This window comes from Ursus maritimus, unplaced genomic scaffold, assembly GCF_017311325.1.
Source record: "Ursus maritimus isolate PB19 unplaced genomic scaffold, ASM1731132v1 scaffold_14, whole genome shotgun sequence".
Taxonomy (NCBI): domain Eukaryota; kingdom Metazoa; phylum Chordata; class Mammalia; order Carnivora; family Ursidae; genus Ursus; species Ursus maritimus.
The window spans coordinates 19,298,324-19,320,720 of NW_024423786.1; the positions used below are offsets into that span (position 1 = coordinate 19,298,324).

General features: G+C 47.6%; 1 protein-coding gene across 4 annotated transcripts in view; it reads left to right on the forward strand.

Moving 5' to 3' along the window:
• The window catches only part of SHQ1 (SHQ1, H/ACA ribonucleoprotein assembly factor), a 326,624-nt gene that overhangs the window by 154,465 nt on the left and 149,762 nt on the right, over positions 1-22,397 (forward strand). Inside the window, exon 13 of one of the 4 annotated variants that reach the window (XM_040628550.1) lies at positions 9,516-9,741. The exons of 2 other annotated variants lie outside the window; for them this stretch is intronic. In XM_040628550.1, coding sequence (XP_040484484.1) covers positions 9,516-9,651 — 136 coding nt within the window. In that variant the 3' untranslated portion in view covers positions 9,652-9,741. Of the gene's footprint in view, positions 1-9,515; positions 9,742-22,397 lie in introns of those variants that run through there. One more of the 4 variants, XM_040628552.1, reaches the window with a different exon arrangement.

The window sequence follows — 22,397 nt, forward strand, 5'->3', positions numbered from 1 at the left end:
ATGTGCCACCTTAGCAATCTATGTAAAAGCCTCAGATAGTGACATGACTTCCTCTTCCCAACCTGCCCTTCTCCCTCCAAAACTGGTGACTCCTGTGTCCCTTGGGGCTTCCTTAAAGTGACAATGGCAGCAACAAGAGAACACAATGACCTGAAGGATGTTAGACCATTCCCCTTCTACTTCATACCAGCTGGTTTCCCATGATCTTTTTTACAAAATGTATTAGATATCTATTGCTGAATAATAAACCCCAAACTTTCTGGCTTAAAGCAACCAGAGATTTATTATCTCATGGCTTCTGGGGGTGCAGGATGCAGGAGCAGCTTTGCTGGATGCTTCTTCTCGTGAAGCAGCCATGAGAACATTGGCCGGGGCTGCTGTCATCTGAAGGCTTGAGTGGGGCTGTAGAAGACATGTGCAAGATGGCCTACTCACATGGCTGGTAGAAGAAGACTAGGTCTTGGCCACAAGGACCTCTTTACAGAGTTGCTTGAGTGTCGTTATGACATGGCCACCAGCTTCCCCCAGAGTGAGTGATCCAAGAGAGGAAGATGGAAGCAATATTTTTATGACCTCGTCTTTGAAATCGTGAACATCATTTCTGCCACATTCTGCTGATGATACTGTTCAGCTCTATTCAGTGTGGGAAAGGGTACACAAAGGTGTGAATACTGAAGGGTTGGGGCCATTGGGGGCCATCTCAAAGGCTGTGGTGGTATTTTTAAGTGTCACTAATGGTTCTACTTAGTCTATGGGAATTGTCTTCCTCAAGGAGGCCTTCGTATGCTCAAGATAATATGGCATCTTCAAGGGACCAAAAACACCCCTTCCAACAACTTGTGCTTGGAAAAGCCCTTTTCAGAGCTTGCAAAGAGCTCCTTAAACTAGTGAAATGACTAAACTAATTTGCTGGTCTGTAATTTCCTGGCACGTCTGGAGATTTCCTAATAAATACTGGCTTCAGGTTGGCAACCTGCCAGCATTACGGCCTTCCCCTGAGTGACAAACAAGGGATGTATAAAGCATCTTGGAGGGTTGGGAAGGTTGGTGCATTGCAGGGATAGAGCACAGGACCTGGAGGATGGATGTTGGGGTCTGAGAGCCAGCCCTGCCTCTTACCTACCATAATACCTACCATCCCTACCAATATCTATCATATTTCAAGCAAAACACAGTCCTCTGCATGCCTCAGTTTCTCCTTCTGGGAAATGTGGCGACGACCCTGGTTTTCCATGAATCACATGGCTACTATGAGGTTTGAATGAGTGGATACAACATTTCTAAGAGGGAGGTCCCTGGGACACTAGCTCCATGGGCTGTTAACCCCAAGAGGGGTTCTGTGCTGAAGTGAGTATGGAGAACTGGATTGAGTGAAGCCCAACTATTTTCTGTTTTTCACGATGGCAGGCAGGGCCGGCCCCACGCTGTGCTGCCAGAGCAGCCCCACAAGGACCCCTTGCTAAGAAGAACCCAAAACTCGAGGTTTCATGCCCTGCAGTTGCTGTCATGAAATTCTTAATTTTATCTTTGGAGATGTGTTTTGTCAGTGAAACTTGATGGGACAATAGAGCATGGGCCAGGGGCTTGGTGTCTCAGCTCACAAGAGTGCACCTCTCCCGCCTCCTTAGGGTGAGCTCTCAGCTGCCAGCTTTCCTCCCCTGGCTCCCTGTTCTCTGCCCTGCCCAGAAACTGTGTCCCCAGGGAACCCTGATCACGGAGCTCAGGGCAGCAACTGTCTTGCATTGGCGGGGGCCTGGGAGGGAGGCCCCATTCTGCTGCCACCCTCCCTCTCCCACGTGTGTGAAGGGAGGGTTAGAGTCAGTGCTCGCCCCATGGCGTCACAGGGCAGGGCAAGGAGACGGCTATCCCAGTTTTGGGCTGGCAGCACCCCAGCACGGTTAGCAGGCATCTTGGTGGGGGCCTGTCACCTACTTCTGACCCAGGTACCAAGCAGGTTGTAATTCCTCGGGGCTCACCCATCTGCTATGGGTTGGAGCACCATGGGAAGAGGAGATCCACTTCCCCACCACTGGCCAGGGCTGTGCATTCTCACTTTGCATTGGGTCCCGCACATTCTGTAGCTGGTCCTGCCTGAGGAACTTGTCAGATCCTTTAATAGAAGAGAGACTAAACTGTAGCGGGTCAGAGTACCGACTTGAGAGCTGTCTGGGTTTGAGTTCTGGCTCCACTCCTCACCAGTGTTGTCACCTTGGCCCATTTTCCTAGCCTTTCTCTGTCTCTGTTTCCTCATCTCCGAAATAACGATCGCGTGGCTCCTACCTCAGCGGTTGCTGTAAAGATTAAATGAGGAAGACAAGCACCTAGACCAGCCCCCACCGTGTAGTGGGTGTTAGCGAATATAACTGATGCTCGCTTCTCACAAAGGACCGCAGTGCTCCTGGGGCAGGGGCGTTGTCTGTAACATGCTGCAGTGGGTCCTCTATGTAGCACCCCGCGGACAGCAGGCTTCGTGAACACTTGTTGAATGACTGCGTCTCCAAGGGGGGCTCCAAGGGGGGCTCCAAGAGTACCCACCCCATCCCCTTTTATTCCAGAGAATCATAAGCAATCAGGGGTCCAGCCTCCAAGGCCATAGAGACACAGCCTCTTGTCCCTGCTCATTCACGGTCTCCTGGCGTTGGGGGCAGAGCACACAGACACCCCAGAGTCGCTCTCCCAGCCTCCTCTCGGGGCCCATCTATCCTGCTGGGAATAGCTTTCCTAGACCCCCCACAGGCCACGCGATCACTCACTCCGCCTCCCGGGCCTCTCCGTCCTTAATTGGGCCAATCTGTCTGCCTGACACCCCGCTCTGGTTCGCTTTCTTCCCAAAGCTCTCTCCTGTCAGTTGACAGATTCTCAACTGTCTTGAGCACATTTTTCAATTTGTGCTCTTCCAGTGATTTCCCAACCAGGTTTCTGCTCTTTTTAAAGCTACTTAATTTTATAATTTCTAAATGATTTTCCTCACTTGCCATGATTCTTCTCCACCCCCACTCCTTGGCTTTCTTCCCATGACTTTCATTTTCCTAGCCCTGAAGCCAGGCAGGTGTGTGTGTTGGGGGGGGGGACCGTTGAAGGAAGCCTGATTGGTTTTTTTTCAGCTAGAGGGAGGATGACCATCTTGGTTGGGGTTCCTCCAAAAGCTGGCCCTGAGATGAAGGCATGGGTGCAGTAGTTTATTTGGGAAGTGATCCAGGAGGCAGGAGGGAAGGGGAATGAGACGAGAAAGAGAGAAGAGCTGAGAACGTGCCTTATTTTCTTGTTACCCACTGGGTAATGTGCGGGGGAACTTAGACGTGGAACGTTCCTTTGCATTGTCCCACCAGAGGGAGGGGAGACTCACTGCCCCCCCCAGCCCCCATTAGAGGGTTGTCCCTGGGAAAATTAACTTCCCTGAACTTTGTCTGTGCCTGTGCAACTAAGTGGCCTCTCCTGGCTTTGGAGAAAAGCGTGGTTAGTGCTAGAGCTTTAGAAACAGCCATGGAACGCTCCATCCGAGCTCGTGTGCCACCGAGGTTGGCGACATCCCAGACTCCCTGGAGTTGAGATTGTCTCTTGGGGTGTGGACTCCTTCGTGTCTTCATCTTTTGGGAAGCCTCTGATTCTACAGGTGTTTTGCTGCAGTCAGGGCGGTGCCCTCCCAGAGGGGCAGCTGGGGCCCCGGTGTGGAAGGGCGGCTCAGCCAGACGGTTCTACAGTGTGTCTGTCTCTGGGGATCCGTCTACAGAGAGGAGGGTGTTGATGTTTTCAGAGGAGATGGAGGAACCCGTCTCCCCGTGGCTTCCAGGACCCCCGACAGCATTTGGGTGGTGTCCAAATTGCAAAGTTGGTGAAAGGTACAGTACTCCATGTACTGACGAGTCCGAAGATGATGAAAGACAAACATGAATTTGACAGTTTTTCTCCAACTGATCTGACTCCTTTCCATGTCCCTTAATGACACCCTGGATGGATCCCATAGGTCTCTGATCCCTTTGGATACGGAAAGGTCCAGTTTAAATTTCTAGTCTCCTTTCGTCGTAACTGCCCTGCACAGGTTTGACTCAGCCTGAGGGGTCTGAAGTGAAGAGAGAGCTTGGTCTGTCCAAAGGATCCCTTCTCCTCCTCCCCCGTCCCTTCCTCCCCCCTCCTCTCTGGTCAGGCAACTTCAGGGAGCATCGCTGACAGGGTGGTCTGGCCCTGGGATAGCCTTCGCACAGAAGACACTGTGAAGGGTATTCCCTGGAGTTTGTGGCAGCCCTGGGACAGGGAAAAGGGACTGGAGAAAAGAAACACTTTTGTTTTTACTCAACCGGAACTGCTGGAGTCCTCTCTCAGCCAACACTGGTTCGTCTGCATGCATGGTGAGCTCCAAATGACTCCATTTGTGACTTTTTAAAAGTGCTTTTGGGTGTATGTGGACAGAGTGGGATGTGGGGGGCTTCTCCTCAAGGCACTGTTCTGCAGCATTGGAGAACCACCCTTGCCTGACCTCCACCTACTTCCCCTTCAGCAGGAACACCCCCCTCCCCAGCCACTGGCTTCTGGGATCTTGCCTGGGGGCCACCTTCCCGACTGAGACTCAAGCCTGTGGGGTCCTCTCCACCAAAGGAGAGTCCCTGCCTCATCCTCCTTAGTGGTGGGAGGGTTGACTGCACGCTTTCTCCACCTCACTGTCTCCAGTTCTCTCCTGGCCCTTCTTGAATGGGTCTGAAATTCCCTTTGTTCATGGCAGTCCAACCAGGAAATGAGGCCCCCAGCTCCCCTTGTAAGCACCCTCAGTCTCTCCAGGCTACTCTCCTGGTGCGTTCCTCCCTTGACTTGATGAAGGAGACACACCCCCCTCCAGAAGTCATAGTCCTGCTTGGATTCCCTATGTCTCTTCATACAAGGTGGAGAGAAGGAAGGAAGAAGGAATGATGGCAGATTTGGGCATCTTTTAATATGCTCGATGCACTCCTGGGCTCTTTCTGGCTCTCCCTAGGAGATAGGTTCTTACCTTGGGTGGGAAAAAGTCTTATTTTTAATATTTGCTAATCTAGAAATGAAAGTTGCTATTTCTTTCTGTTCAAAATTATATTAGTAGTGCCTACAACTTAGCCGTACATTGAAATCAGAGACCTTTTCATATCACATTGCAGGTGTCACAGATATCTGAAAATGACATTTTATGCTCATCTCTATTTAAAAATTACAGTAGTAATTAGACTTGCTGCTGGATCTTGTTTTTTATGTGTTAATAAAGTAGCACCAGCATTACTATATCGCAAATTTGTTTAATATTTTGATAACCATATAACTGGTTTTCTCTGTAATCCTATGTATTTTATTTTGTGCATTTAAAAACCATTATTCTGAGACGGGACCATCACTTCAATGGATGCCAACACAGGAAAGGTCAGAAGCCCTGCTCTGGAATATGTGTTCTTTGTGCCGAATGTCTAGCTTTGGGCTTTGAGCGCTAGAACATATCCTTCTAGATAATTTTCTACTCTGGCTTTCTTTTTAACCAGGATCCTGTTGTCCTCAGTCAGAGCCAATAATAGCCAACATATTTTAAGTGCTTCCTCTGTGCAGGCACACGGCAAAGCACGCTGCACGCATTAGCTCATTTAATTCCCATCTTTTAAGGAAGTGGAATGGTTCAGTGACTTGCCCAAGGTCACACAGCTAGTAAGTAGGGGAACTGGGATTTGAACCTGGACAGTCTGACTCCAGAGCCCTGTAGATTGTAAACTAGGTAAGAGATAATTAATTTTCCAAAAAGCCCATGTTCCTGGCTTTAAATAGTGTGGGGCCAGCTAGTTCACTCTTCATCACTGCAGTGCAGCCATGAAACCTTTTCAGCTCCCCAACTGAGGAATGAGGATTGAATCACAGCGCCCCCTGGCTTACGTAGCAATTCTGACTGCTCACTCTAGGATCAAGCTGGTCCACAGGAATTGAAGACAAACCTTTATTAGGCACCCACACTATGGCAAGGCCTCCGTCAGGCACTGGGGATAAACAGCAGAATAGGCATAGCTTCCACCTTCCAGGAATTCGTGCAAAGTCAGGAGAGCATACCCAGAAGTTGTGCTGGAACAAGGAGAGCCAAGCTCTGGTCGAGGGTGTGGACACAGAGCCCCTTGGACGCTGTGGGGGAAGGGATTTTCACAGGATCGGGAAAAGGCTTCAGCTCCCTTCAGGCCCCCTACCCTGATGCCATATTGAACCCTCTTTGCCTGGCTCAAGTGCCTAGGTTTTCTTTGGCCCTCCTCCAAACTGGTCCTTGCAAGTTCTGTGTCTCCCTACCTCTTCCCTCAGTATGCTCCCGCATTGCCGCTTAGCTAATCTCAGAGCCTCATTCAAAGTCAGGGGCTAATGACTCCTGAATTTTAACACGAGTTCTCAGTGCTGTAAACCAGGGATCACAAACATGAACAGCTGAGGGTCGGGCAGATAACGTCAGTGAACTAAGCAGGCCAGTATTTGCATGTTAAACATGCAGGCATATTCTTTACTCCCACAAAAATAGACACTCACCTATTTTTTTCTGAAACACATTGTCTTCCAGAACTATCTTTCCCTTTCCTTTTCACTTTTAATGAAGATCAAACACAGATAAACATTTCTTTACCAGAAGAAAGATGACAGTGCATGGTGATAAAGGCTTACTGTCACATGGAAGACTAAAGGGGCTGGTGACTTAGGCTGTCCCAGAAGCAGATGTCGAGAGTAGGATCTGAATGCAGGTAGTTTATTTGGAAGGTGATTCTGGGAAATGTTGGGAGGGAACTGGGAATCAGGACAGGGAAGGGAAGGTAGCCAGTCAATAAAAGGTGCATTATGGAGTGAGTTCCACTCTGGAAAACTGGGATTCAAACTCTGGGGGCCAGTGTAAAAGGTGCTCTCCAGGTATCCCATCTGAGGAACGGGGAGCTGGGATATTTATACATCAACCTCCATCAGTTGTTGGTTAGGGTCTTTTGGGGGTTGGTAGTACTTTCACTCTCTAGCCCCTCTGGCAATGCAGGCTCCAGGGGACCAGAGAAAGCCCTCAGGCAAAGGGACATAGGTTCCGGGTCTTGGAAGTCTGGTCATTGGGCCCCCAAACTGGCAAGATCCAAGGGTACAACAATGTCTGTGACAGGCATTGACCATGATGAACTGAAGCAGGCTAGCAGCTGGATTTTTCCAAGCAAGAATGTAGCCCATGGTTGCCAGACCTTCTGATTTCTCAAGAAACCTGAACAGTTAGATTTTTAGGTGAAACTTCTCAATTTTAGAAATATTGACAACAAATCTGAAATTTTAAAAAATATACTATAGGAATCAACCAAAGCATGCGTGTGGGCTGGATCTGGTTTACAAGTGGCCCGTTTATGAAATCTGATCTATCCTAAAGGTAGATCTGATCTGGGCTCCAGATGGTTCTTGCTCAAGGCAAGATGTAAAGATGAGTTCTGAGAAGGTAAGATGGATGTATTAGGGAGTAGCTTGCGAGTTAGGGAATAGAGCGAACTGATGTGGTAAGAGACCCCCCAGTAGAGGGTTTAGAACCAGACAGAAGTGTGTTTCTTTCTCATGCAACAGTCTGGAGGTAGGGGGTGGTCCGGGACAGATGTGTCGCATGTCCAGGGACCCAGGTTCCTTCTATCTTGTTGCTCAGCGTGTTGTCTTCATCTTTGTGGTGAAGGCCAGCTGACCAGCTCCTTCTTCACATTTCAGCTTGTAGGGAGGGGAAAAGAGGAACTCAGTCAGTCTCAGTAAGTGCACAGTCTCACATCCCATTGGTGAGAACTTTGCCTCGTGGTCATCTGTAAGGGATGCTCAGGAATGTTGTCTCTCTCTCATTGGCCATATGTTCAGCTTAAACTTGGTGTGTTTGTGAGAATTGTATTATTATAGAATTAGGGGAGAGCTGATATTAGGGGGCATTGAGAAGCTTCTGCCACACTGAGGGAAGGGTCTGGAAAAGAGGATGGATTTCAAGCCTGAGGTAGGATCTACCTGAGAGAAATTTTTTTCCCATAAGAATGAGGAAAGTCTGGCTTTCCTCATTAGCTCCCTTTGGTTTGCCTTGGTCAGTCATGACACCTGAGTAGAAGAAACCTCTCTGAAACCTTAATAGAAGATTAGCCCAATCTGGAAAAAGTCTGTAATTATGCGAAAGAAGCAAACATAATGAGCACCAATCAGATACAAGGTGCTTTCACATATATGATCTCAAGTCACCGTCACAATTATCCTATGAAATCAGTATTATTGTTCCCCCATTTTGTAGAAGAAAAGTGAGGACCTGAGAAGCAGGTTGACATTCAGGCTCTCTAACTAGGGTTAGAGCATGGGCACTGACCGATCAGAGCTGCCGTACAGGTTGGCCCCATCCAAGAAGTGACGGGCCTTGGCCAGGATTTGAAATGAGGCCCATATGACTGCAAAGCTCACATTCTTTTCACTGCAATCTGATTTCCTTACACCAGCTGCTTCCCCAGAGACAGCAACAGCAAATCTACTGGGTTGTTGAGAGGGTAAACAAACCGTGATGAATGAATCTCCTCTCCTAATATGAATGCCGTATTGTTGTTATTCTTCATGCCCTGACAGAGTATTTACAGCCTCTGCTGTTGCTCTGCTTCTATCTGGTGGATTAAGGAAACTCAGAACTCCAGGCCCTAGCAGGAAGTTACAACTGGGATTCGAGTTAATGAAGAGTTGAAGGCTCAGCAAGTGGCACTTGGCTGCACTATTAACCTGGACAAGGCCGTTAACTGTCCTGTAATTAATTGGCTTCTTCCATGACACCCTGTTGCCAGAGAAATACCCATCTGGGTGTACCCCACATTAAACAAGCCCTCCTATGAAAACAGACTTGGTGAAAAGAAAAGTGGGAGGTTTTCATTGAATTAACTACAAAAGACTTGGTTTTGCAAAATGGGATTTCTGTATAGCTAGTTTCCAAATAATATCGAAAATTTGATTCCGGAAGAAAGGGAGGATACAAAGATGCATTCGTTCCCTCATGGTCTATCTGAGAATGTTCTGGAATAGATTAGATTTCGAGAACTCTGTAATGATGTATCAGAGAGAACTTGTGAAATCTGAATTAGGTTGGGGGTGGTTTGTGGTGGATACATTCAGGGAACCTGTCAGGCCCTGTCTCTCCTCTGAGTATCTAGTCACTCACACCCCACTGGAAGAAAGAGGGGGGTCTAAGCAGCCATATCTATATCATGTGACTCCCACACCCCACCCCTCACCACTAACTGGATCCCAGGTAAACCGAACCAGTAACAGTCCATAGGCTCAAGCCAGCTTCTGCCTTTTAAACATGTGAACTGAGACATACAACTCCAGCTAGACAGTGCTCAGTACTGGAACTAAGAGATCGTGTAGAGCCGGGTTGAGGGACTCTAATGCTGTGTGCACTTTCCTAAGAAGGCAGAATGAGAGCACATCAGTCTGTAAATACAAAGGAGGGATCAGTTGACACCCAAACAGGGGCAGGGCCTGGCTTCCTTAATTTCCTGTTGTTGGGTGTCTGTCCACAGGATTGCCTGTTGCAGCCTTCGAATGAGCATGTTCAAAGTTCCCAGTCAGCGGGGATTCCAGACTGCTCCCAGCTTATCCACTTTGGTCAGGGGTAAGACCTATTTTTATGCCCCTGTCTGCTTTCAGTGGTTCTAGAGGGTTCTGTGGGCCTCTCTGTCCTGGGAGGCTTTTGTCCTGGCCATTGGTTGGGGAAAGGGTGTTGTCCCTGGGACACATCCTTGCAAACTGGATGATTGATAGGGCTTGGTGGTCTTTGTCAGATAAGAGAAATGCCTTGACATCAACTCAAGGAACTCTCAGCTCTTTGGAGCAACGCTGGTGGAGACCGTGGTCTTCATCTTCCCACTGCGCTGCCCTGAGTATAAGCAGGCTTTGCTTTGTTTCCTTACGGAGTAAGCAACTCAGTTGAGGCCGAGTTGGATTGGCGGTGACGGTAGGGAATGAAGTCCTCAGGATGCAGCAGGGTTGGGTGAACCCACAGTTAATGCCTCAAATGTTACCCCACCTCACTAAGCTCGGGTGGATTTCTGTTACCTGTGACCAAATGTGGCATGCAACATACCAGCATAGTAGTCTGCCCCTTGCTCGTCCCTCTCTTCTCTCCTGAATTTCTACGGGAAGCAGAAGCCCTATCTGGCTACCCAGGAGCCTTGGGAACATCCTATCCAGATTTACTGCCTGCCTCAATCAAAATCCACCATGCCTTGGGGTTTAGCAGTTGTCCTTTGTCTGTTCGTAGGTCTTTATAGATACAACTAGCTTGCATTTCAATATTATGAAAGTTTCTCATCAAAGGGGTTGGCTGTCCCCCTGACCTCTTTATGTGATCCCTTCCTCCTTTTAATCTCTTCTGGTTGAACAGCCTCTCTTCGCCATTCTTTTACCTTTCAGTTAATAGTATTTATTGTGTGTTTTTGTCCGTACTTTCTATGTGCCAGCCACTGCGGTAAATGATTTACAGATACCATTGCTGTTTGATTGTCACAAACCCCTATGTGGTAGCTGCTAATAACCATCCCCATTTTACGGATGGTGACACTGAGAGGCTAGGTCACTGATTTGATGCCTAGAGTTTTACCACCCTGCTTTGTTGTGGCTCCGGCTTCCCTGGAGTGGTAGTGAAATTTCTTCCCGTCATTCGCAGTGGCTGAGGGGGAGAAGGCCCAGGTGTCCTGCCTGGCAGCAGGGCCCCCAGAACTTGGCTTTTCTCTTTCCTCCTTCCCAGCCAGCACAGCTGCCAACCTGGAACATAGCCCTTTCCAAGAAAGCCCAGGAGAGAAGCCAAATGTTGACTCACCTGCCAGACACAGGGATACCGCAGCCAAGATGCCTCGGGGCTCGTGCGGGAGGATTGGCAGGGCAGGCCCGAGGTGGGGTTCTGAGACTCTATGGGGCCCTTCAAAGGGCCAGGCCTTCTTTCCTGAGTGCTTCAAGTTCCAGAGGCTAAAGAGATCCAGATGGTCTCGTCCCCTCCCCCTCCTGCTCTATCCTGCAGCCCTGGAAATTTCTGGAGGAGACTGTCTCCTCCTCATTTCCATTTGGGTGGCAGGCAGGATTCTAGGAAAGCCCCCATGATTTTCTGCCTCCACCCCCACTCCGGTGTATGCTCCCCACAGGATCCCTGGGACTGAGAATGTAATGGCCGGCACTGCCATGATTAGATGATACAGTTGGCTTTAAGAAAAGGAGAAGATCCTAATGGTCCAATCCAATCACGAGAGCCCTTTAAAGGCAGAGTTTTCTCTGGCTGGTGGCAGAAGAGCATGTAAGAGGTTCCAAGCTGGAGGGTTTGACCCGCGCTTTCTGGCTTGGAGTTGGAGGGAGCCCGGCGGCAAGGAATGCAGGCAGCTTCTAGAAGCTAAGAGTGGCCATCACCTCACAGCCAACAAAAAACCAGGGACTTCAGGGCTACAATGCAAGGAGTCGAATTCTCCCAATGATGAACATGAGCTTGCAGATGGATTCTTCCTTAGAGCCTCCGACAAGAACTCGGTCCTGTGGGCAACTGGACTTCAACTTTCTGATAGGCCGAGCAGCAGACCCAGCGGAACGCACCTGGACCGCAACCTATGGAACTGTCTGTTGATGGGGTTGTTTCAAGCTGCTCAATTTGTGGTAATTTGTTACAGAACAATAGAAAACCAATACACTGGGATACTTAACAGGCTTCTCAAACCTCACAGGTCCGGCCGGCCCCCCTTGAACCTGCTCTTTATGGTCTTCCCCATCTGGTTGATGACAACAGGCTTCTTCTTGGCTCGCACTCCAAATCTTAAAGTCTGCCTTGACTCCTCTCTTCTTGTAGACCCTGCATTGATCCATCAGCACATTCTTTCAGCTCTCTTTTCGTTAAGTATCCAGCCTTGGAAGGTGCCTCACCACCCCCAGTGTGCGGTCTCTCCTCTCTGCCCTGGCAGCTCCAGAGTTTATTATAGCCACTGGGAGGGAGGGTGCTCCTGGGCTGTGACTGGCTCCCCTCCTCCTCAGCTTTGGTGCCCCACCCCTCGGGGCACCTGACATATTCAAACACAGACAGGAAGTAGAGGGGGGCAGAAAAGGAGGCTTCCATGCTGAGGCCCAACAGGAAAAGGGGGGCGGGATTCAAACTCTGGCCACCCTTGGCCTTGGGAGCTATCAGAGCTGGCTGCCCTGCACGTTTCTGGGTAGAACATAGTTATCACCCCAGAGGCGTTCCCAAGCCTGCTTCAGAACCAATTATGCTCAGAAGTCATGCTGTGGAATATTTCCCAGGGATTGGGATTTTATTTATTGTTCAACGTTTTGAGCCAAGAATGAAAAATTATTGTTGATGATGACTGAAGAATTCCCAGGAGGCCTAGAAGAACTTACAGGCAACCAGTCTGCTGGAGGGGTTAAGATTTATAGCTGTCAAGTGAGCCAGAGTATGAGTCCAGCTCATCCTTTCTAGTTGGGTTTCCTGGGGCCTCAATTTCCTCAGTGATGATTAAATGAGATCAGTTTTCTTTCTGGTCAAACATTTACCTCTGTACCTGGCATACGGTAAGCTCTTATTCAATGGTGGCTACTACGCAGATCTGTTGTCTATAATTTATTTCTAAAGCTAAAGCATAGATTATATGTTACGTGTGCTTGAGTGTGCACACGTGCATGTGTGTGTGTGTGCATGTGTGTGTTAGCTTTCATTCACATTGTAGGGGCAGTTAGCTAACATTTGAAAGATCACAGTCCCACACTCCAGAGGAAGTTACCATAAATGCTTCAATTATCTGTCTTAGCTCTGCACCCACGGGTGTGTTAATTAGCATAATGGATTTCTAAAATGGTTTTTCATTGATGAAAATAATGGCATGCAGGAAAGGTAGAAGGCTCGAAACGTTTCATGGTGTGTCTGCTTTGCCTGAACTTTGCAAATGAATCTAGCAAGACCAGTTGCTTGTTCTCTTGGAAAGGCACCAAGCTCAGATGTCCAGCCAGTCCAGTGTCTGGATGTTAAAAGGTTGATTTTATCACCTGCCTGAGTAGGTTAGCTAAATAATGCACTGAAGTATTGTCACATCTGCCTCAAATGAACTTTTCATGTAAGAGGCTGTTGAAGTGTCTAAAAGGACAGCTCCCTGAGATGTCCCCAGGCTCACAGAATGGGTTGAAGGGCTGTGTATGTGTCTGCTTGCTAATCACTGTTCCCTTTTTCGTGGAATTCGGGCTGAGATGGGCTCTGTTTGTTTCGCACCATCCGGTTAGGAGGTCAGGGGAGGAAACCTGCAGCCTTGGTGGACTTCTGACTAGTGGAGGATGGGGACACCACCATCAAATACCTTAACTCGAACAGCCAAATTGCTCAGGATGGTTTGCAACGATTGCTTTCAAATAAGCAAGAGAATTACAATGGAATCAAGGAACAACTGGTTTCCTGTAGCTTAGGAAAGACATGTTATAACAAGAAGTCAGAAAATTGTGAGAATAAACCTCTGTGTAGAATGTCCTGAGGGTAGGATTCTGGTGCTGTTTTAGATGCAGGTAAAACTTAAAAGAGGGTGTGTGTGTGTGTGTGTGTGTGTGTGTGTGCGTGCTCGGGCACATGCCTGCACGTGTAGACCAATGGAAGAGCAGGTAGAGGATAGGAGATGAGAAAGGTGAGTGGGGAATTCTGGTACCATTTTTCTCCCAGGAAAAGGAAGAAAAAGCCATGGAACTTTCTAGAAGTGGCTTAGCTGTTTGAGATGAGCTGGTGTTTGGGCCTCAGACCAGGATTCCAATGCTGCCTCTCCTCTTTCTAAGTGATCTTGGGCAAGTTTCTTAACCCCGCTGAATCTGCTTCCTCCTTGACAAAATGGATAGATGCATACTTTGGGTTGTAATTAAGGTGAATGGACTTGAAACCACTTAGCGAAATGTCAGGCACAGAGTGAGCTTTCAATAAATAGTTGCCTCCCTGGATAGTTAGAGCACCAGGGGTTGTTCACACAGTGTCTAGGTTGCAGCAGCAAACAGGCATGTAAGTTTCCTAGAGCTTAGAACCTAGCTGTGATGATGAACTTCATGAAGGCCTCCCATGAGAATCCCCCAGTGTGTCTGTTAAAAATGCAGGTCCTAAATACCATTCAGGAGATATCAGGGGGTCAGTGAGTGGGGCTAGGAGCCCGGTTTTTTTGAGGGGGGGAGGGGCAGAGGGAGAGAGAGGATCCCCAACAGGTTTCACACCCAGCTTGGAGCCCAACTCGGGGCTCGCTCGCCATGACCCTGAGATCATGACCTGAGTGGAAATCAAGAATCAGTGCTTAACCCACTGAGCCGCCCAGGTGCCCCAGGAACCCAATTAAAAAAAAATTATTTATTTATTTGAGAGAGAGAAAGAGAGAGCATGAGCAGGGGGAAGAGGCAGAGGGAGAGGAAGAGAGAAGCAGACTCCCTGCTGAGCAGGGAGCCCGACATGGGGCTTGATCCCCGACACTGGACTCCGAGATCTTGACCTGAGCCAAAGGCAGGCACTTAACTGACTGAGCCACCCAGGCGCCCCCCACCCCAACCAGGAACCTGATTTTATGAAGCTCCCTAGGTGACTGTGACGGGCAGCAGGTGGGGGAAATACACACTTAACCATTAATTCTCTACTATAGCCTCGGGTTTGGCAAAGCTTCAGTCTCCTTTCAAAGCCTCCTTGGCCACGTGTCTGACTTGACTGCACCCACATTTGTGGGAGGCACTGCCTACTCCATAGCCTGAACCACTCCACTGCAATGGGGGCAGGAGAGTTACCCCTTGTTTTGCTTATTTTATAGGCAGTGCTCATATATCATTATCAGAAACGTCAAAGACCTTGCTGAGCACGGAATTGACAGGCTATAACTTGCATTATGCCGTCTTCACTGGCTAAACCCTCTAAGCCTGAATAAGGCCCTGCTCTTCAGATCAGTGTCTAAGAATAATGAAAATCTAGTCCGAAGCTGCTCTTGTCTGCCTGAGATTTTGGAATCATATTTCCTACTCTCCTCCCCTCCTTAAAATCATGTGTTGTGCCTTCAGTTGCCTAAAAAATAATTCCTACTCACGGTGGAAAATGGAGGTAATATAGCATTGGCACAGAATAAAATGTGAAAAGATCCTGGGGATCCAGTCCCCAGAAGATAACCACCATGGATATCTTTGGTGTGTTTCTTTCCAGCCTTTTCTCAGTGTATATGAATAAAGGTGTTATTTTTTCCCCCACGAACTCAAGATCGCATGTGTGTGCTGATTTGACTTGCCCTTCTCATAGTATAACATGTTTTTAAAAAGATTTATTTATTTATTTTAGAGAGAGAGAAAAAGAGAGTGAGTTGGGTGAGGGGCAGAGGGAGAGAATTTTCAAGCAGACTCTGCACTGAGCTCGGAGCCCAACGGAGGGCTCGGATCTCATGACCCATGAGATCATGACCTGAGCCGAAACTAAGAGTCAGACGCTTAACCGACTGAGCCACCCCAGCGCCCCTCATGTTTTTACATATTTTAAAGTAAAAAGTGAGTGATATTTTTTCATGCCATTAAATAATCCCCTACGATACTGGTTTTCACACTGGGGTCCAACAAAAACCTCAGGGTTCTCAGGAAGTGCTTAGTGGTTACCTGAGGTGGGGGAGGAGTTGGGGGGCTGGAGGGAGCAACTGAATGGGTGGGGCTGCAGCCCCAGAACTCTGTTTCAGTCACAGCAGCTCCACTCATATCTGGTTATAACTGGAGGAGCCATGTAGGATTGCATCACAAAAAGATTTGGAGGCTTAAAAAATGTGAAAAACACTGCCCTAAGTCATCATAATACACTTAAAAATTTTTTGGTTTCCTTCCTTCCTTTTAAAAAGCTGAAATGGGGCGCCTGGGTAGCGCAGTCGTTAAAGCGTCTGCCTTCGGCTCAGGGCGTGATCCCGGCGTTCAGGGATCGAGTCCCACATCGGGCTCCTCTGCTGGGAGCCTGCTTCTTCCTCTCCCACTACCCCTGCTTGTGTTCCCTCTCTCGCTGGCTGTCTCTGTCAAATAAATAAATAAAATCTTTAAAAAAAATAAAAAAAAAATAAAAAAATAAATAAAAAAAAAAGCTGAAATGAAAATGACTCTTTAAAAATTGTTAAACAAATATTTGCTAATTGTTTTTAAAAACCCAAGTTTTTATTATATATTATTTATTTATTTTAAAATATTTTATTTATTTATTTGAGAGAGAGTGAGACAGAGCACGAGCAGGGTGAAGGGCAGAGGGAGAAGCAGGCTACCCCCTGAGCAGGGAGCCTGATGTGAGACTGTAGCCTGCTGGAGGACTCAATCCCAGGACTCCGGGATCATGACCTGAGCCGAAGGCAGCTTAACCGACTGAGCCACCCAGGCACCCCGTATAATGTATTTTTTAAAATGTAGACAAATGATATGTGTTCTTTGTAAAAACATCAAATACAGGTTTGGTGAAAAGCCCATTCTCAAAAATCCACCCCCAAATACTTAAGGAACTGCCCCACTGCCCAACTCCAGAGGGCTCTATTCCCAAAGAATACCCAGAGAAGAGGCACATCTCATTCCGGGTTCTTCTGTCTGTATGGATTGGCTTGGATTCAGGTACTCCGGAAACCAACCCTGGGACAAGGATTTGAGTGCAAATATGTTTTTTGGGAAGGTAAGGTATCCAAATGTCCTGGTTTTTCTGGGAGTAGGGGGTTTCCCAGGATGAACTAACTGGTCACCCTATAGTGGGAGGTAATGCCGGGAAGCATGGATGGAGGATGGAGGGAATGGGATAGGCCAGGAAGGGCAGCAGATAATGAATACGCTAGCTCTGTGGACAACTGGGGCTCAGGCCTGTTTGGGACCTCTGGGAAGCACTCTAGAACAGCACTCAGAATCGCACCTGGGGGGCTTTTCTCCACCAACATGGGTCCCTCGCTGGTTGATCCTGGGGGCACTAACTCTGACTGCAGCCCTGCCCACCTCTCGCAGCCCTGGAAAGTCCGGGGCATGAAGACACAGAAACAGGAATGCCGAAGAACAGGGGCAGAGCATCTGTTATGAGACGATTTCTGTGCATATATTTTTTAAAAGTAATAGGATCATTTCATTCTTGATTTATCGGCACCTTGATTTACGTAAGGTGTCTAAAGGAAAGCCGTTATAGGCCACACATCTAATAATGCAGTCAGTCACTTTGAGGGACCAGGCTTGGAAATGCCCTTAGGTTAATATCACAAGGCTCATCATGTCAATAATCAGCATTAGAACCAGATGAAATATAACAATAATAATAATAATAATAATAATACCTCAGATGAGTTCTCTGCTGGATTCTGCTGAACCATTAGAAGAAACTAACAAGGAAAGTCTGGAGATTCTAATTCCTCCAGCTCTGCGGTCAGCCCAACTCCCCCCAGGGGCATGCTAAACCCTGGTACTGACAGCAGCTGGCCAAGCCCTTGCGGGCTCTCCTGACCCCCCTGGGGCTGCCCAGCAGCACACTGTCAGGTGCCAGCCACTGCAGGCAGCGCTCGCCTCCTCCCTCCATGCTCAGCAGCTTCTAGATTGCTCTGTCTAAACAAGGGAGCAAGGAATAAGTGTTCCTTTTGTAACCGCGTCTCCATGGTTATTTGACACGTGATCGCCTTTTTGGAGTTCTTGGCAAAACTGGCTGTGGGTTTGGCTATGACGTTCCTGTCTGTGAAGAAAAGGGAGGGATGGAATTATTCATCCGGACAGGCTCAGGCTGTTTCCTAAAACAATTTGCAAGGTGCAAATACCATCCCTGATATATCAAACTGGATGCTGCTTTAAAAAAAATTTTTTTTGAACACTGATTGGCTTTTTGATGATATTAAGGAATCATTACTTTTTCTGAAAGTTGTGATAACGGTCCTATGTTGTAAAAGAGTGTTTCCCATTTTGAGAAACGCAGTGATATTTGCAGATGAAGTGATAGGATCTCTGAGGTTTGCTTCAAAATATATGGGTAGGGATGGACAAAGCGGGGCTGGCCACGAGTTGAGAATAATGAGTGCCTGGACATCGAGGGTCCCGTTGGGTCCACTTTCATATATGTTTGAAGTTTTCCATAATGCAAAAAAGATTTTTTTTAGCAGATTTGATTACAGGGGCAATATGTTTACATGTTAGACATATGGCTAAGAGATATATACATGGCAGAACTCCATTCTAATCTGTTTACATGCCTCTGTAGAATGGAAAACCCAAGTGTCACAATTATGAACAAATTTGTGAGTATACACAATTTTGTTTTTAAAAAAAGGGTGGTAGCTGAGAGCCGGTTCTGCCTTTTTTTTTTTTCCTTTTTTCCAAAGATCATGACAAAGATCCAATGAATGGGTATGACTGCAAGATACACTGTGCCAGTCATTGTAGGGGATCATAGCCCTGAGAATTCTACCCTATAGACAGCGGAGGTGGTGGTAGTGAGGGGTGGGGGGGGGGTGGGAATTGCAGGGTGAGTGCAGGACAGCTCAGAAGGTCTCAAACAGAACTGTCCACCTATGACTGGGCAGGGTGGGGTTTTGAGATGTTAAACCACACCCCACCCCCCAAGCTCCCCAATTTGTGAAGCCAGACCATTTGCTTTTATAGTCTAGGGAAAGAAAGGACCTACAGAATTCAGGGAATGAAAGGGTTAAAGTTTCAGCATTTTGAATTTTAAAGCTACTGTCCAAGCGTAAGACAAAGACTTGCTCAGTGAGAGTCAGTGTTTTCTTCCTTCCCATCCCCAACGACAGTTAACTTTAGTCGAGCATTTGCGATGTGCCAGCCACTATTCTAAGCATCTTACGAATGTTTTCTAATCCTCTAACATCCCTATGAGACCACTGATTTTACAGATAGGGAAACTAAGGCACAAAGCCGAGTCACATAACTAATCTGACTCCAGAGGCTGGGTCCCTAGCCATTCCCGGGATAGATGAGGGAAGACCCCAGGGTTCCATGCCTAGCTTAGTGTGGAATCAGGTAGAGATGGCCCATTGGGGAGTTTAGGCAGAAAGAAACTGAGAAAGACTCAGGGTGCCAGGGAGAGCACAGAAAGGGGCATGGCAGCCTCGAGGAGGCTGTAACCACACCTGCCTCTCGCACCTTGGCACTCCTAAGGGCCTCCAGAACTGGCAGTCAGCCTAGGGGAGAGTAGAGTAGAGAAGTTCCTAGAAGAGAGCGATCTTGTTTCTGCCACCTCCAGGATGGGGGGCTGACAAAGAAATTAATTTTAGTTGTAAAAAAAAAAAAATGGAGAAATAGTCTTTTGATTACAGCCTGCAATTTTACGTGCATAATAGTGTGTTCTGGTTTCTGCTGTTGTGATTAAACAAGGCATTCTGGAGGAAGCAGCGTTAAAATATTAGATTCTCAAGTCACACTACCCTGGGTTTGAACCTTAACTCTGTCATTTAGTTGCTATGTGGCCGTGGCATGAGCCTCAATTTCTCATCAACAGGACAGAGGTGAGAATAGTAATGGTTCTGACGGTGCCTACCAGACAGGGTGGTGTGAGGAGGAGGGCCAGCTCAGTGCCTGATATAGGGCCACTCCTCACTACCATGTAACCTATGTTTTCAGGTGTCTCCATTCAATGGCGGGATAGATGAGAAATGACTGTATTGTTTCTAATCATTGCCCCTAACCCAGCTGCCTGACATTTTCCATCAGGAAACACATCCTTAGAATTTCAGCTGAATTCTATAATTTACCAGTTCCTTTACCAAAACCATCACTTTAGTTTTTTTAGGCTCTGTCCTGTACGTTTTAAAACATCAGTCTCATTTTGGATCAAAAGCCTGCTCTTGCCCTGGGTTAGACTTGAACTATGATTCTGAGGGTCTGGAGGGAATGGGAGGATGTTCTCTCATAACCTTTGCCCTCGCCACCCCTCCCTGCACTGGCTTGTGTAGGGGGAGGGGCAGCAGGAAGGAGAGGAAGCAAGGCCCATGCCTTTTCCCTGGACCTGGTGAACTTGCAGACTTCTCCCCAGTTTCCCAGTGCTGCCATTGCCCCAAAGTTCTATGGGCTTTGTCCAGTAGGCCTTGCAAGGAGCCTATTTCCCAGCACATCCCTGCCTGCTGTTGGTCCTTTCCTGGATCTGGCCACAACTTCCAGCTTACCCCGCCATAATACTCTGCATGGGGACCTCTTGGTCACCATGGTAAAGAATCCTTGCTCCTCTGCCTTCCTTGGCAAACTTCAGGGCCTCTGCACATGTATGACACCCAACCTCTGTACTTCTCAAGAACTAGGGACTTAGAACAGGATGTTTCTGGTCCCCTTCTTTCCTGGTGGACTTCACTATGCCATCCTACTCCAATTATATCATCCTCTTTCTGGTCCCACAAAGGAATGCCAGCAGATCCTCCAATTAACAAATGGAATTCTAATCTCTTTTGCCTGTAGGTACCTCCATTCACCAGGAGGTCTTTTCTCTGGGCCTCCCTTTCCTGGCTCTGGAGGTGGGAACACAAATCCTCACTGAGGGGAAGAAAAGAAAAGGAAAGGGCCTCTCTTCAAAAATCCTGCACTGTCCCAAAAAGTGACTTCCTCTCTCCACAGCAGTGGTAGTGGTAATGGTGGTGGCATTGATGGAGGTGATGAAGGTGATGGTGACGGGGGTTATGAAGGTAGTGATGGAGGTGTTGGAGGTGATAAGGGTGATGGTGATGGTGATGGTGATGGAGGTGATGAAGGTGATGGTAGAGATGATGAAGGTGATGGTGATGGAAGTGATGAGGTTAGTGATGGAGGTGATGGTGGTGATGAAGGTGGTGATGGAGGTGTTAGAGGTGATGAAGTTGGTGGTGGAGGTGATGGGGATGAAGGTGATGAAGGCGATGGTGGAGGTGATGGTGATGAAGGTGATAAAGATGGAGGTGATGAAGGTGGTGATGAAGATGGTGATGGAGGTGTTGGAGGGGATGAAGGTGATGGTGGAGGTGATGGGATGGAGGTCATGAAGGTGATGGAGGTCATGAAGGTGATGGTGGAGGTTATGAAGGTGATGGTGGAGCTGATGATGGTGGAGGTGATGGTGGTGATGGTGGAGATGGTCATTTTCCTGAGAATTACCCCAAAGACAGGCCTGAGGTGGCTGTTCCTTTTGACTCTCAAAGACCAGATCTCTGCACTTAGAAGATGGCATTAATATCCTTTGTCCTTAGCAGACATTTCAGAACAATAGGAAAAATTCCACTCACCATTAACACCATCTTGTTACATGATGTGGAGTGCTACCAATAAAAATAGTTCTCTTGCAATCATTTTTAAAGTGGAAATATGGTCACAGCCTCTCTTGTGCTGGATGAGAGGTCTGTGGAGTTTGTGGTACAGGCTGTGGTCCCAGAGGAAACACAGGTAAGTGACCAGAAAAGGCTGAACCAAGGCCCCTGGCCTCCTTAACTCCATGGTCTGATGAACAGGGTGAAGCAGGCTGGAGGTGATTAGTTGGATAAGTAGGGAATTCAGACTCCTGGTTTTCTTTACTAATGCCTTATGATAGGTTACTTTCTTTCTAGACAACTGGGACTACCTATAAACCAGGGTTTCTCGACATCGGAACTATTGACATTTGGGGCCAGATGACTCTGTGTCGTGGAGGCTGTCCTGTGCATTGTAGGATGGTTAGTACCTGACCTCTACTCATTAAATGCCAGTAGCACTCCTCAGTTGTAACCCCAGATGTCTCTAGATATCACCAAATATCTCTTGGGGAGGGATCGCCCACTCCTAGCTGAGCACCACTGCTGTAGACCGTACTAAAGCCAAGGCTGATCTTTTTCCTAGGAGAGTCTGGGTACTGATGTAGCAGGTACAATATTTTGAGCCACGTATTAAAGATGCATATCAAATTTAACTTACTTCGTATTTTTGTTCCACATTCTTATAACTCATTTCTGTATACTCCCTTTTGAGCCTTCATTCTTCCTGATGACAAAACTCCCTCTTTTAAAGTTTAAAGTCAGTCAATTCGGGATTCTTGTATTCTCTTTCCACCCCTGTGTTGACCGAAGAAGACTGGCGGGTTAAATATTATCATGGCACTGGTTGGGGAAGGGTGAGGACAAATTTCTATTCTTATGAAATGTATAATCCTTCTGGATGTTTCCTTCATGGATTACCAATGACTTAATGGGTCACCAGTGAACTTCATGAAGCCAGTGGTCATACCTGTCCTTATCTTATTTGACTTCACTTGGTTCCTCCTCGTCTGTAACAGCTGTATTCTCCTGGCTTCTGTGACCCTTATAGACTCTGGGTTTTCTTCCTCCCTGTCTGCTCCTTCTTTGTCTCTGTAGCTAAATCCCCTCTCTCCACATCCCTTAAAGTCAGAGTCTCCTGGGAGCACACTCAGAGAACCATGTACCATCAGCTGAGTTCTTCAAACCAAAGATCACAGAGTTATCCTCAGC